The 17,257-nt window shown below is 35.3% G+C and overlaps 1 protein-coding gene across 1 annotated transcript in view; it reads right to left on the bottom strand.

Annotated features, from left to right (window-relative positions):
• Nucleotides 1-17,257, bottom strand: part of MYCBP2 (MYC binding protein 2) — a 273,476-nt gene that overhangs the window by 222,584 nt on the left and 33,635 nt on the right. The window contains exons 2-4 of the mRNA XM_030838623.3: nt 16,216-16,291; nt 7,670-7,885; nt 207-360 (exon numbers count right to left, since the gene is read on the bottom strand). Of these exons, the coding sequence (XP_030694483.1) occupies nt 207-360; nt 7,670-7,885; nt 16,216-16,291 (446 nt within the window). The remainder of the gene's footprint in view (nt 1-206; nt 361-7,669; nt 7,886-16,215; nt 16,292-17,257) is intronic.

Here is a 17,257-nt window from a genome sequence, read left to right on the forward strand (position 1 = left end):
CATCATAATAATCAGGAAATGACTGTGCATGAACTATAACTCTTAAATCATAACTCCAGGGGAACACAGCAAAGTTACTTAAAATTTATACCCCTGCTGTTTCAGCACCATAAGCAAACAGAGATTGAATTACAGGCTGCCGTATGTGCTCCATAAGAGAAGCTCTTTACATTTAAAGGCTTCATTCAATGTGCCTAAGCTCTTACCTAGGACCTCGGGTGGCTCTGACTGGAGGCCTTCTGGCTGCTGACCCTGAAGCACGTTAAGCAGGGCTTGGAGACTCCTGAGGCACAGGGATGGATGAGAAAATCGCGTCTCCTTGATCAATTCAAAAACTTCACAGAGTCCAACCTCAATGATCTATTTAAGATGAAAATAAAAATTATACTTTATAGCATGTGAGCTAATAACACTTCTCAGGCAGTAAAATCGGTACAGCTTACTTCCACAGCAAATGAGTAATGGTACAATATTTTAAAGGCAAAAAGGTCATCGCATAAAAAAGAGTAAAACCCAGTGTGTTTAATTTCAAGATTTAGAAAATCATCTGGTAACAAAGAAGGTTAAAAAATAGTGGCACTCCCAACACAGCCATAAATAAATAAATAAAAGGAAACTGTTGAACTGTTAAAATATATATATATGTAGTGGCACTACTTAAAAAGTAGTTTCAGGATAATGAAGCCATAATAAAACATCATGAAAATGGTTTAACAGTGAACTAGGTACTAGACTGCATTCACTCAGAAAAAAATAAACTATTAATTTACAAAGTTCATTTGGCTGTTCTCATGTCAAAATTGGCACTCTTCTGTTACGTTAATTGTTACTTATGACCAGAAAAGAAGGCAATATAGTACATATGGTGAAAAGATTAAAAAAGGAACTTTTCATCTTAGCCTTTCCTATATGGTACAATCACCATATTATTATTTGTAGATGGTGTCCCTTATTCTTGTAGGATTACTTTAATTATCTTATTCCTCATCAGGACCAAGAAAAATATAACTCAGTATCTAGCAAAAGATAGATAAATCTGTAACTAAAGACTGAGACAGCAAATGTGATGAACTGGTATGAGGAAATACTTTCAGAGGGCTGACAGAACAATAGACAATGCAATTCCATTTCTCAGTCAATGTCAACATTTTGAAAAGGAAATGTGTAAGATCTTCTCAAGAAGTGTTAAATTATTTGGAGAAGAAGTAACAGAAAAAGTTAAAACTAGATTAATTAGTAGAAATGCATCAAAGCATTATTAATTCTATTGAGCAAAACAGAAGATATTCTCTCTGCTGAGATCTGTACATTAATTCATATATTACATAAACATTTTAAGTACTTATTTTGTACAACTTGCTACAGGAGATACGAGATATATTATACTAGACCTTGTTCTCTAAGAGTTTATAATCTAACAAAGTAAATGAATCTTATACATAATGCTTATCCAGTCCAGACCTCTTTTATAGCACTTACTGTGTTATAGTGTGACTATTTTTGTTTCCATTTTGCCAACTAAACTGGGATCTCCTTGTGGACACAGAGTATATCTTAACTAATATCTCCCATGACTATCCCACTGCCTGCACATGATAGGCAGACAACAAATATTTATTTACTCTCTCAGCTGTGCGCTAAAAACCACTGCAACTTGTCCGACAAGGGTTAAATCAACTGCAGGCAAGTCAGTTGCAGTTCTGATTACTATCTGCAAGGTTTCTGAAGAATACAGATATGACTGAGAAGTCAAAATAACTAATAGGACTGTCTTTAGAGAAGTTATCTAAAATCCTAGAATACCTGATTATAGCTAAGATTACAGAAGTGCTTGTATAGAGTTTCAATTAATTAAATGGAAATGAAAACTTGCCATTTCATATAGTTTATTTTCCTGAAACAGACTAGAAAATAAAAACATACTGTCCAAGATTTCCATCTGTTTATGTCCGTACAGGAAACAAATCTGAAGTCAAAGATCTCCTGAGTACAATACAAAAGTAGGGCTCTATTCTCAGGCCAGCAGGAGACTACTCTATCCATCAGTCTTGAAGATTGCTTACTCTACCACTACCAATCATGACTTTTCATAATTCAAAGAATTCTTCACGGATGACATTTTTGGCTAGGGTTTCTTTTTGTAAGTAGATTCCTATAGCAACAGAGAAAGTATTGAACCTTTGCAAAAACACTAAGGCTACTTACTGAACATATTCCCAAGCTGTCTCTCTAATAAGTTTAAGGTATGATAACAAATGTATGACAACAGGTAACTCAGGTGGGCTGCCCAGGAGCAGAGCACTAGATGGCTTTCGTGAAAAACACTCATAAAACGTTAGTCAAAATGATCAAGACAAGGAATTACCCGTCTGTCTAGGTTAACCACTGTGATTCTCACTTATCATCTGTATCTTAGTTCGGTGTGGATTTTTTTTTTAATAAGGGGGAAAACTAATTCATTTCCAGAACTGTGATATGTATTCAATATACAACAAAATAAAAATCAACCTCAAGTTTTCCAATCATATTTAGCTTTGAATCATTGAGCAAAGGAGCACAACACGTTGTGAATTAAGACTTTTTTCTGAGGTTTGGCTGAGAGTATTTTACTATATGTACAAACTTTGAAATTGCACTTTACACTTTGAAGCCTGTCTTATAGTCACTGAGAACACACTATATGTCCTCCCTCAATATTAGGAAGGAAGAGTATAAGGACAAAAAAATATATAGTACTGCAAATACAATATGATTTCATTTGTGCAGAAATAAATATATTTTTAATGTGCATATACAAAAATGTTTACAGTGGGTATTTTTGGTTAATAGGATTTTAGAAATAACTTCTAATGTAAAATTTTCTTTTCCTTTTTATAAAAATGTTCTCCATTTTTTCAAATTATCTACATTGATTATGCACTGCCTTTATAAATAGCAAAATAAATGATTAATAAGTTTGACTGCTAAATAGAATAGTTCATTATAATAAGATAACACACTAAGCACTCAATACGTGCCACGATAAACTATAACTAACCACCAAACACACGGTCTTCCACTTCTCTTCATAAAATAGTCTTTTGTAAATTTACTTAATGTTATCTTTACTGTTGCTTTCAAACAATTAAATCCTGAAAGCTCTCTGTTATACTTGAAGGAACACAAAACCCAAATAATTAACTGGTACAGCTAGTCCAATGTCACTGTTGAGAAAAGTGAGGCAAAAACATATTTGGCCAAAAAAAAGAAAAAAAAGTCTTCTGAGGTTTTATTTTTCTCTCCTCAAATCACATATTTCCAAAGGTGGCATTATTATTTCACTAACAAACAATAACATAAGCGTTTAGATACATCATATTTAGATTTAATATTAATAAACTCTTTGCCATTAGAAATTATATCTTCTATTAAAAACTCCTAGAATCAGTTCTAAGACTTACAGAAAACATTTGAACAAGCTCAAAAGGAAACCAAAAGTAGATTTACATATTACTACAGAGTGAAGTATACTGTCTTTAAAATTTTCTTCTCTAAAGTAAATATTTGGTAGAGACATCATTTACAAATAATAAAAATTAAAAATCTAGAGAGGAGTGAGAGAAGGGAGGAAGAAGAGGCAACAGCAACAGACGCAGTAGAGGAGGAAGGCATGGGGGCAGGAAGAGGAGAAGAATTCTGCTCCTCAGAAGATCCAGGTGTGAAATGTCTAACCTCCTAGCCTCTAACGCACCTAACCTCCTAGCCTCTAAATTTATCTACGACTTCTACCACCTTCTTCCCTTCTCTTCACACCCAGAGGAAAAAGTGCTCTTACAACTTTTCAAAGCTAATTTAGTTTTTAAACAATGTTCTTGATCCCACCTACTGCTCCATCTCTAACAATTTTGTGTCAATTTCTGTCACCACACTAAGTCCCAAAACTGTATGCCTAGCTGGGACCTTTCTTTTGAACTTCAGTCTTACATAGTGAGCAATGGACATCTCACAGCTCCTTCACACTCAGTATGGCCAGAACTAAACTTAATCATCGTTCCAACAAAGCACTGTTTCTCCTCCAGTTCTTTCTCTTTAAGTAAATGGCATCACCACCTAGAAACTTCAGAAATATTTTTACATTCTACCTTCTCTTTCAGCCTTTATAACCAACTAATTAACAATTCCTGACAATTCTACTTCCTTAATATTTCTTTTATGCCAAACACTGCTACTACCCTAGTTGCATCCCCCATGAACACTTCAGACGACTGCAATAACTGGCTCACTGGTCCCTCTGCTCTAGTCTCCCCAGCCTCTAGTGGATCTGCCTTTCCAGCACCCGAGTAACTTTAATAAAATACAAGTCTGATCATAGTCTTTTGCTAAAAATCTTTCATGTTTCCAAGTTACCAGACAAAATCTGAAAATGGCTGCATGACATTTAAGGCCCATGATCCCATTCTCTACTCTTGCCCTATTCAGCCAGTCCACTCTAGCCAAAGCTGACCACTTGTGCTTTTGTAACAATGCCATTCTCCCTGCCTGCGGGTGCATCTTCAGTCAGTGCTACATCCTTACTCCACCGGCCTCCACTATACCTTGCACACCCCTATCAATCCTTAGGGCACTGGACATGCCTGCTAGACATAACTTTCTTTACGGTGGGGATTGTTTCTCATCATTTTGTTCTCAGGGCCTAATAGAATGCCTGCTACAAACTGAATTTACTGAATTAAGAAGTATATAAATGAATCTGTGTACATCTACATCTTTTAACAAAATATGAGGCATGACTAGCCTCAAATAAGTTTGGATGGGAAATATGAATCCTAATATTCATATTAGGATTTTAATATTACTATTAAAAAATTATGCAGCTATGAAATTTGGAGCGCTTTAGAAGATCTGGAAATCAGATCGTGAAAGACAGTTTGAGCTGGGTAAAAACTGTTTTTGGTAAGAAAGGTATACTTTTAAGCGGGTGGGGGTACGAAAGTACTATTTTAAATGATTACTGACCTGCAAAAAACAAAAAGCAAAAAAATCTGACAAGCAAGGTCTACATCAGAGTCAAAAACAATTTAACTAACTTTTAAAAGTCAAGAAGGGAAAACACAGAATTGTATCAAAATGATACCTTGACAACAAATAAAAACTGTCTTCATTATGTGAAATAAAAAAGAAGCAGGAGACAAAGAAACATCCGCAAGAAAAAGGAAAGCGACAGCCACACATTCAGGAGGAGCAAGAGAGAAACAACAAAGAAAAGGGAGGAACTGACATGAAAGAGCATCTGGAGCAGAGGCACAGAAATGGTCAAAAGGAAAAGAAAAAGTCCACATTTCTCACCTGCTCTCACACTCCCATCACCTCAAACCCTAAAGGCTTCATCTCTTCTGTGCCCTGCAAACTGCTGCCTAAGACCTGAAAGTTTCACTCCCTGCCCTGCCCCCACCCATGGCATTCTGACTACCTCTGCATAAAGGCATCCCATTGTTCCTTCTTCTCTGATCTCACTGATTGTCTAGAGGTTTCATTTCCTTGGATATGAAGTATTTCTTAATAAACTGATGAGTTCCCTGAAAACTAATGAAATTCATTTGGACCTACACAGTTTCCTGTTTGCACCTGATACTTACAACTACAGCTACCATTTATTGAGCACACGTGCATTTATTAACTCTTTGAATCCTCACTACTACCTATGAGATAGGCATTATCCCCATTTCACAGATGACAAAACTGAGGCAGAGAGCGGTCAAACAACTTTCGCAGCATCACACAGCTAGTATTTTTAATGGCAAGTTTGAACTCAGGCAGTTTGACTCTACTTCCCATATTCATCACTATACCCTGTTTCCTGACAGGTCAGTACTTGATGGAAAACTCAATATTAATTACTTGAGCTATTTGCTTTTCTTCTACTTTTCTTGTAAAGATCCCTTTTTGACTCTGCATCTTTTAACTCTGTTAATCATGCTAAAAATTCACTGTCTTAAGAATGCCTGATATTTTATTTCTTTAATACTCATTCATCCTGATGTTTTAAAACAGCCTAAGAATCAGTTGTTCTTGATTGTGCAGTACCTTTTAAATTGACTATAGTTTATTATTCAAAATCTGCATACCTGTGTGAAAGGTTTCTCTGGGTCTTTATTTTCCTTCCTAATGTTGAATCTAAGCTGAATGATTACTATAGTACAGTGGGACTCACCCACACACAGAATGGAATTCTTATAACAAAAGTATACTTGATTCCTTCATATCCCCATATCCTAACTTAACAATGTATTTTTCCTCAACCTCCCCTAATTAAGCATAAGAAATCAGAATTAGAGACCATGCTCTTTACCTGGAGAAACTTATATGGAAAAGATGAGCCTGTTTGTTTCAAGTTGAAGAAAGAAGCTAGTAGAGAAGGTACAGTTAAGGACACTGGAGAGAAAACGAGTAAGGGGAAAAGGGTCCCAAGAGGAGATAAGGACATTTGAAGGTTGCTGATTAAGAGGCTGAGGAACTTCACAAAACCTCTACTACTCTATGAAACAGGAAGCAAGTCAACTGCTGAGAATAGGTGAGAAGAACCTGACAGTAATGATAAAGGACAGTGGTGAACTTATGAAGAGCCACCATGAAATGTACAAAATTAACAGATCAGGAACACAGCCTCTATCTGGCTTCTATTTCCAAGTAGTAAAGTAAGTATTTACATGATATCTTATGTATGCATATAAAGAAGTTTTCAAGGCACAATTTTAAGGTATCCATTTAGTAAAAAGACAATATACACGAATCATTTATGATAAAGGAAATCATTTCAAAATGTCTGTATTTAGAAAAAAAACAAATGCATAAATCATTTATAATAAAGGTAACATTTTAAAATATGTTTATATTTTTACCCATTCTTTTGTTAGAAATACTAACTACACATACTATATAGAAAAATACATATATAAAGTAACATTATAGTCTTAAAATATACCAATGCTTAAATAGAACAGAGTACCTTAAGAACAGTTTGTTCTACTTCAATACATGTTTCTATAACACCAATTAGATTATATGCCTCTGGTAAATATGGGAGTGATATCAGAACAATGCAGAATTGGTTCATATGTAATTTTTTTCCTAGGCAAAAGGAGCCAGGATAGCAAGAGTATAATTAACCTTATGCAGAAAAGGCAAAAGCTCTCAGCTCAGCTGCTGCACAACCAGGAGCACTTCTAGCTCTATTTCAAGAAAAATTACCCAGAGGGAGGGATGTGTCCCCAGCTTTTCGTGGCTCTTAGCTTGTAGTAATTTGCACTTCCTCTTGTGCCCACCTTAATAGCAGCTCACTGGCTCAGAGTCCCACTTCCATCTGCAATGGCTCAGTGCCCACAAGCCACCATTTCCCCTGTACTGCTTTTGTACATTTTTAACAGCCCCTGTAACAGACTCCAAGCCACTGAACTCCCTTCCTATGCTTTCCAAGTACTCCCCACTGAGGTACCAATTGTTGACTTTGTTAGCACTCCAATTATAAAGTTGCATAAAGTTTTCCTGATCTAGCTCAAACCTATCTTTACCCATAGGCTCTGTTATTTTCAGTGTGCAATTTTATTAAAAGCAAGGCATTTTAGCAATGCAAACATATGTATTAAAGCCCAAATATGTAGGTTATGCATCAAAGTGGATCTTAGTGACTTACCTTTGGAAGCTTGATAGGGGGCTCTTTGGATTCCTCCTCTTCATCACTATCTGATTCTCCACTCTGCACAGAGTTCTTAGATGCAGCTGCCAACGATGTTTCCTTTTTCTGCCATTCCAGAACGCAATGGCGTACATTGCAATAAATATTAAATGCCGAAGGATTGCTATGTAGTTTGATATCTGGTATGATTACTGTATTCTCCAAGTTTTCAGACTGAAATACAGGATATAATATTTCAATTTTATATTCCTTTCCATCATCATCGATTCTCATTTTTTTAAAAAAATTAAATATTAGACAGGCTAGATGATTTGTAGAAGTCACATAGGTGATACAGCAATAACCAACCTGATAAGGGCTGGAAAGACACCAGCAAAAAACTCATCAGGACTACCCTTTTACCCCACAATAGGAAAAGAGCCAACAAAGCTCAACTGCTGGATTCAAAGGATATTCATTTGTTGCTTTTCTGAGGGACACCAGATGTACTGCAGATTCTCAAAGGCCTACTACAAATGTTAAATTACATTTTGATTTCTTTCAAAAGTAGATATAGGGCCTTAAACAGAAATTAAGGCTAAAAAAAAAAACTAATCCCTTAACTTTAGTCAATTCTAATTTCATTCAAATAATGGTAATGCTAAGAAAACTACAGATTATGGGCATATGCTTTCTGAAAGCTCTCTCTTAGCTATCTGTCTTAATAAGTACTACAAATCACATGTTTGGTACTTTAATTGTTAAAATTAAATGCTCGGGAATTCCCTGGTGGCGCAGTGGTTAAGAATCCGCCTGCCAAGGCAGGGGAAAGGGGTTCAATCCCTGGTCCGGGAAGATCCCACATGCCGCGGAGCAATTAAGCCCGTGAACCACAACTACTGAAGCCCACGTGCTGCAACTACTGAAGCCCGCACGCCTAGAGCCCATGCTCCACAATGAGAAGCCACCGCAATGAGAAGCTGTGCACTGCAAAGAAGAGTAGCCCCCACTCACCGCAGCTAGAGAAAGCCCGTGCACAGCAACGAAGACCCAACACAGCCAAACAAACAAACAAACAAAAACAACTAAATACTCAATTTGTATTTTGGTCCAGCATTTTATTCATCAGACTCCAACCACATTTTTGAGATCAACATTTACATCATAAATATACAGAACTAGTTTAAGATAGTCTACAAATGCAAATTCCAACAATTAGAGTATGTCCAACAAGTATCCAAGGTAAATAAAATGATACTTTGAGTACCAAGAACATTTAGTCTCAAAATTCTACCCTTCTTCCATAAATAATTAGGAAAAAAATGGAGTACTTCTTGTTAAATCAAAGTATACTAAAGTTAACTGACATATAACATGTAAATAGGTCTTCCAGAGATATTAAAAACAAATATTAATAATTCAAATCCAACAATACTCTTAAAAAGATGATACATCATGATCAACTCAAACAAGGATGTACAACACTGGAAAAGCAATCCAAAATCCACACCAACAAAAGTAAGAGAAAAAAAAAATAAGACACTGTAAATAAACATGGAAGAAGCATTTGACAAAAATCAAATACCCATTCATGACAAAAGCCTAAGTAAATTAGGAACAGAAGAGAATTCCAAAACTGGATTAAGGGTATGTATGAAAAACACACAGCTAACATAGTAAAAGACTGAATGCCTTCACCCTAGATTGCAAACAAGGGAAAGATATCTACTCTCAGCAATCAGACTCAACAATGTGCTAGATATGCTATCCAGTGCAGTAACCCAAGAAAAAGAAATAAAAGGTATAGTTAGAAAGAAGAAATTATCTCCTAGAAATCAAATGTGTTTATTTGTAGGAGACATAAAAAAGAATCTTAAGTCTGCAAAAAAAAGTCACTAGTAATAATGTGTGGATTTAGCAAAGTCACAGGGTACCAAATAAATCTATAAAAATGAATAATATATCTATATCCTAGGAGTAAACAATTAAAATATGTAGTTTTAAAACTAGTAGCAGTAAAGTTACAGACTGGGAGAAAATGTTTGCAAACCACGTATCTGACAAACGACTAGCATCCAGCATATATAAAGAATTCTCAAAACTCAGAGAGTAGAAAACAAACAAGCAAACAGCCCAATTAGAAAATGGGCAAAAGACATGAACAGACATGTCACTGAAGAAGATATACAGAAGGCAGATAAGCACATGAAAAAAAGTTCAATATCATAAGCCATTAGGGAAATACAAATTAAAATAAAATGAGATTAGTACACACCTATCAGAAAGGCTAGAGTAAAAAATAGTGACATCAACAAATACTGGTGAAGATGTGGAGAAACTGGATCTCTCATACATTGCTGATGAGAATGTAAAATGATACAGAGACTAGAAAAAGTACAGCTTTTTCTTAGAAAATTAAACATGTATTTACAGTATAATCCAGCAGTTGCACTCTTAGGCATTTATACCAGAGGAATGAAAACTTATGTTTATAAAAACACCAGCACATGAATGTTCATAGAAGCTTTATTCAAAATAATCAAAACTGGAAACAACTCAGATGTTATTTAATGAATGAAGGGTTAAGCAAACTGTGGTATATCCATGCCATGGAACGCTTACTCAGCAATAAAAGGTGCAAGCTTGGTATATGCAACAACTTGGATGAATCTCAAGGAAATTATGCTAAGTGGAAAAGAACCAATCCCAAAAGGTTACATACTGCATGAGTCCATTTACATAACATTCTTGAAATGACAAATTACAGAGATGGAGAACAGATTTGTGGTTTGCAGAGGCTAGGGACAGGGTGAGGTTTGGAGGTGTCTTTGTTTATACAAAAGTAGTACAACGGTTCCTTATGATGAAACTGTTCTACACCTTCACTGTAGTAATGGTCACAAACACCCACACATGATAAAACTGCCTAAAACTAAATACACACAAACAAATAAGTGCATGTAAAACTGGTGAAATCTAAATAAGATCTGTAGGTTCTATCAATGTTAATTTCCTAGTAGTGATATTTACTATAGTTATGCTATACCTTACCAATGGGAGAAAATGGGTAAAGGGTACACAGGATCTCTCTATATTATTTCCTACAACTGTGTTCACATTACAATCTCAAAATTAAAACAAAATTTTTAAATAATAGCATTTACAATAACATCGAAAATATATAATTATTAGTTAAATTTAATAAAATTATGTACAATCTCTGTTCACTGAAAACCAAAATAATGTTGCTGAGAGAAATTAAAGAAGATAAATAAATGGAGAGAGAGACCATGTTCATCAATGAGAAGATTCCATTTCATTAAAATGGCAATTCTTCCCGAAACCTATATTCAGTGAAATCCCAATAAAAATTCCAGAGGCTTTCTAAAAATGGAAATTTACAAGTTGATTCTAAAATTTATATATAGAAACGTAAAGAACCTAAATTAACTATAGCAATTTTTTTTAAAAAGACCACAGTTAAAAACATATGACCTATTTCAAAACTACTATAATGAAGACAGTACAGTACTGGCATAAAGGTAAACATATAGATTAATTAAACACAATAAATTCCAGAAATAGGCTTAAACAAATACAGTCACCTGGTTTTTTACAAAGGTGCCAGGATGATTCAATGGGAAAAGATGTCTTTTAAAGAAATGATACTGGATCGACTGAATACCAACATGTGGAAAAATGAACATCAACCTTTATCTCATACCATACACAAAAATTAACTTGAAATGGATCACAGACCTACATGTAACAGCTAAAACTATAAAATCTGTAGAAGAAAATATAGAAGAAAATCTATGCGACCTTGGGGTAGACAAAGACTTAGAACATGTGAATCATAAAAAAAAATCAATTCGTTAAATTTATAAAACTTAAAAACCTTTGCTCTTATAAAGCACTCTACAAAAACAAAAAAGGCAAACCATAGAAGAGGAGAAATTATTTGCAACACAGCTGACAAAGGACTTTGATCTAAAATGTATAAAGTACCCTCAGAATTCAATAAGAAGACAGTTATAAAAAGGGGAGACGAGTTGAAGAGATTTCACAATAAAAAGACATAATTGGTGAAAGGCACATCACATGATGATTATGATACTCACAACATTAGTCATGAGAGAAAAGCACAGTAAAACACCAGTGAGATACCCCTATATACTTATCAGAATGACTAAAATTTCGTGTAACACTCTTATAGAGTGAAAAACAGTGATATCTTTTCAGGAGTATTTTTTTTTCCTAGCATACAAACTTTGACCATAATTATTCCCTAGGAAATAATTTTAACTTCTTTAAAATCATTCATTTTCATCTATGATTCTAAATGCCCCTTTATTTTACAAAAGAATAAAATTAATGTATTAAAAAAATGACTAAAATTTGAAAAGCTAACAAGATCATGTGTTTGCAAAGATGTGAAGCAACTGGACTTATCATACACTACTGGTGGAACAGTAAAATGGAATAATCACTTTGGAAACAGTTTTCAGTTTCTCAAAAAGCTAAACATTCATCTACTACGCCACCTGCGAAGAAGAGTTAACACTGAGTTAACACTGCTTACTCCTTGTATTTCTCCATGGGAACCATCACTGCCCCCTGGCCAGTACTTAGGAATGTGGTCTTTAGAGTTTCCTTTATATTAGGTATTGATGATTTTGTTACATACTCCTAGAGCAACCATACCCACTGGCTTGTCCGACTGCTTTGCAGAAATATCATGACTGATGATGTGAACCCAAGTTTCACTTGCTATGGCTGGCTGCATATCAGGATGTGTCTATGTGACCAGGTCCCCATAAAAGTCTCAGATCCTAAGACTCAAACGGGCTTCCCTGGACAGAAATGTTCCACACATATTCCTGCAGTTCACCACCAGAGAGAAATCATGTCCTGTGTGCTCACACAAGGAAGGACCAGGAGGCCCAGGCCATTACTCCCTAACCACCAACACATTTATTTTTCCTGCTGTTTACTCTGTACTTTTTGTTGTAATAAATCTTAGCCATTAGTATAAATTGCTTTCGAGTCTTATGAGTCCTTCTGGCAAATCATCGAAGAAAACATCACTTAATCATCCCACTCCTAGGTATTCACCCTCCCCAAAAAACAAAAACTTATACCCACACAAAGACTAATACACAAATTGTTCATAGCAGTTTTATTTGCAAGGGACAGAAACTGGAAACAACACCAAAACGTCCATCAACAGATGAACAGATTAACAAATTGGGATATATCCAAACAATGGGATACTAATCAGAAAAAAAAAAGGAAAGACTATTAATATATACAACTACATCAACACAACTCAAAATCATTATGCTGAGGGAAAGAAGCCAGATGCAAGACTATACCCAGTATGATCTCATTTATATGAAATTCTAGAAAATGAAAAATAATCTATAATGACAGAAAATATACCTGTGGTTGTGTACAGCTAGGGCTGTAAGGAGGGATGGAATGCAGCAGAGGATGAGGAAAGCCTTGGGGATGATGGAAAATTTCTAAACCTTGATTGTATCTTTCAAAACTCACTGAATTGTACACTTTATATCCCTGTCTCAGGTTCTACTATTAAGGAACCTGATCTAAGGCAGATACATTTGGTAGCAGGATGCTGAGGAAGTTTCCTGTGTAATGGATTTGACTTCTCTTATAAGGCAGTGAAGTCATTTGCTGGAGAGCAGAATTTATCAGAAGTTTGAGGAGAGTGGCAAAGGTCTGAAATAGCCACAGGAAAATTGGAAGAACTATCTGACCAGAAAAAACAAGAAGAGAGTCTGGCTATGGATGGTCCATTTGATACTGGTAATCATGAAACTGTACTGGTATCAATAAATTCTTGTTTAACTCCTTTTAGCAGTACATGGTACTCACCTGCAGGGAAAGAGGGAAAGATGGCTGGATTTGTACAGGACTGAGTTTTGTCAGATAAATCCAACAAATGTACATGAGAGAAAGGAAGATGTGGTAGGCAGAATAATGGCCTCCAAAAATATATACCCCCTAATCCCTAGAACCTGAGAATATGTCATCTTACATGGCAAAAGGGAGCCGGCAGATATGACTAAATTAAGAATTTTGAGATGGGGGATTATTATGGATTATCTAGGTAGGCCCAAAGTAATCCCAAGGGTCCTTATAAATGGGAGAGGGTGGCAAGATGGAAGGAAGCACAACGAAGAATGCAGGCAGGCTCTAGAAGCCAGACAAGGCAAGGCAATGAATTCTCTTCTAGAGCCTCCAGGAAGAATATAGCCTTGCTGACACTCTGATTTTAGCCCAGTGAGATCCATTTTAGACTTCAGACTTCCAGAACCATAAGATAATTTATATTGTTTTAAGCGATAAAGTTTGTGTAATTTGTTACAGCAGCCATAAAGAACTAATACAGGAGATTAAGCAAGAATTTTTCTAAAAATACTGTAGCATCTATACTGGATAAGAAGGAAAGTAAATGAAGGAGATGGCTAATGGAGAAACAGAGGGGTCAATGACAGCAATAAAGAAGGAGATGAAGAAGTATAGCTAAATGGCATTTTAAAAATAACTTTTATAAAAAGAGAGTGGATAAAAAATACTCCAAAAACAGTAATAGAGGGCAAAGAGACTAACACCACCATTTTATGAGCAGTAAATGTTTCTTACTCATCTTTGCATCCCAAATACCAAGCACAAGGCCTGCACAGAGTCAGTGTGCAATTAAAGTCTGAGGTGTAAATGAAGTTTTTTTATATCAGTCTTATCACAAGCTGCTCCTAAAAAAGCAGATATAAAACCTGAAGGCCAACAGAAGAAAGATGAATTATGAAGGGAGCAAAGCTAGTTAGAGACAGAACCGAAGTGGAAGAAAGAGCTTGACGTCCCATATCTTCCTGGATATCACATGCCACCACTTTTAGGAAAATCAACAAATGAAACCTTAAAAAGGGCTTTAAAAGATTTTCAATATTCCCATATTCCAACTCTGCACACAGCAACAAAAAGTGGAAAAGGGTTAGAAGTAGTAAATCTGAATGACTATTTACTTGTTAAAGGTTTTCACATACTAAGTATAGTAAGAATGCTTTCCACTTCCCTCTTCTGTCCCCAAAGCAGTAGTACGACATGATATAGTGAACATATATTATTTATCTGCCCACCCAGCAACATTTCCCTTAGGGCAACCACTCCTCCCATTCCACATAGCCTGCTAATCAGGGTGCTCACCTATAGTCCATCACAAGGTTACAAACATAACTCAGTCTAACCAATCAAAGTACCCCATCTTCCAGGTCAAAGTGAATGATGCAGGTCAATCAAAAACCCTATCCAAGATTTTCTGCCACATCTAGTAGAAGAAATCGCCTTTTGCTTAAAGAAAATAAAGCTGGAGCTGCCAGCAGCCTTAGTCCTCAGCCACAGGCAATAAACCCACACTCAGAGGAAAACAGAAGCAAGAGGATTTGATGACATTATTATAATCTCTGGGTCCAACTGATCAATTCCATCCCTTATCCTTCTATTTTTGGTTCACTACTTTAAAGGAGATTTCTCTCAGTTATAAGAGCAAAAATACTCATTAAAAAGTGCAGGAAACAACTGTCTCTAGAACTTAAATATGATATACAACCCAAGCTAAGTGATTGTTTCTATAACCAAAAGTAGAGCTCTTCAGAAATCACAAGTATGATTGCTTTCTTCCTCCTGTCTAAGCTTCTTGCTACTGTTCATTAGAAAAGAGATTCTTTTACAAAAAGCTGTATCTGGTCCCTGAAAATGTTTAAGAAAAAACTAGATGGATTTTATAGAGAAGATATCTGCACTGGGTAGAAGAACAGATCCTTGATCTCTAAGGTACCACCTAATTCAAATATTCTCTATTGCCTTTTTTTTGTACAGCCACCAACAATCTAAAGAAGCTCAGAACAGTCAAAAGTCTATAGATGCACCAAGATACTCTCTAATTCATAATGTATGCATAGGTATGAGACAAACCAAATCCAAGTCCCAACTCACAAGCCAATTTTACTCAGTTTCCAGTACATGTAGTCAGAGTGAAAAAAGAGAAGAGAAATATATATCTTCCCCCAAAGGACTGATCAAAGAAAACAAGAATAAATAATAAATAATTTTCAGCACCCAGATAATAACTTCCAGGCTGCTGGTCAAAAAGATGCCAAAAAGATGAAACTAAACAGTGTGACCAAATAATAAGGGGTTTTTAAAAATTACTTTAGCACACAGAAATAAAATGGTTTGCTAATTACACTCATACCTTATTTTTTTTATTGAGGTATAGTTGATGTACAATATTATACAAGTTTCAGGTGTACAACACAGTGATTCACAATTTTTAAAGGTTATATTCTGCTTATAGTTATTATAAAATATTGGCTATATTCCCTATATTGTACTATATATCTTTGCAGCTTGTTTATTTTATACATAGTAGTTTGTACCTCTTACCTCTTACCAAAATTAAAATTACCTTTTTAATTTTGGCATTTTTATTCAAATTAATAAAAAAGTCCTTACTCCCTATAAATTGCTAACAGTTTTACCTTGCTTCTTGTCTTCACTTTTGATTTGCTCTTCTGTTTTCTTTTCAACTTCTTCTTATTTAAAATTTTCTTATTCCTAAAAATGTAAAAAAAAAATTGAAGAATTATGGAAGTTCATATTTTAGAACATATAAAGCTATTAAAAATAGGTACTTCCAAAACAGATGAATAATTCTTGTATAAACTTTCTATGAAACAATATACTCTAGATGTACATATAAGATACTAACATACAATATGAGCTATTGACATGACAGCAAAATACTGGATAGCTAAGAAATACACATTAAATTATTTTTTAAACGTGAATTCTGCAAATACTTTTATAAAATTTAAAAATTGTAAAAAGCCATCAAATGAAATTTTTAAAACTTTATTCAAAAGTGGGGCTGCTAATAAATACCAGTTATGTTCCCTTCCCAGAAAAATCTGCTCTTTGTAGTAGTCAGGGCTACAGTGCAAAAAGGGTCAGGAGCCCATTTTTACTAAATTACTACAGGAAAACTCCAACTCATACACTTCTCATATCCAGCAGCCAGTTTTTCATAACATCACAGCCCTAAGACCAAATTATTCTTTAAGAAAAAGGAAGCCCCTGAATGACTTTGAGAAAAGTTTTTAATGTGGCTAAGAATTAATGGAAGAAACCCAAATTGAGGAAAATGTATTTTCATCTCATTTAATATTTTTTTACAACTACCATGCTGAAGTGTACACTGCTAGGTACGTAAGACATAAGATGGAAAGGACAGTTCTTTTGCTCAAGGAGCTCAGAGACCTGGATGAAAAGCATAGTTTAAGGATCCAGCAAAAGGATGCTACTGCTATAACAAAGACAAAAGGTGAAGCGGAGGAGGAGGAGGAAGAGGAAAAGGGAAGGATTTGCGGAGGAGGAGAAGGGAGAGACTCCAGATGCTACAGAGGTCAGGTCCTTAACACTTGGTAACTAATGTAGTGGAAGCTGTGACCAAATAAAAAAGTCGTAAGGCTAGGTCACTTGGAGATAGGGATGTCATTCACAAAACAGGGAAGTCAAGGGGAA

Source organism: Globicephala melas, chromosome 18 (assembly GCF_963455315.2).
Source record: "Globicephala melas chromosome 18, mGloMel1.2, whole genome shotgun sequence".
NCBI classification, from domain to species: Eukaryota; Metazoa; Chordata; class Mammalia; order Artiodactyla; family Delphinidae; genus Globicephala; species Globicephala melas.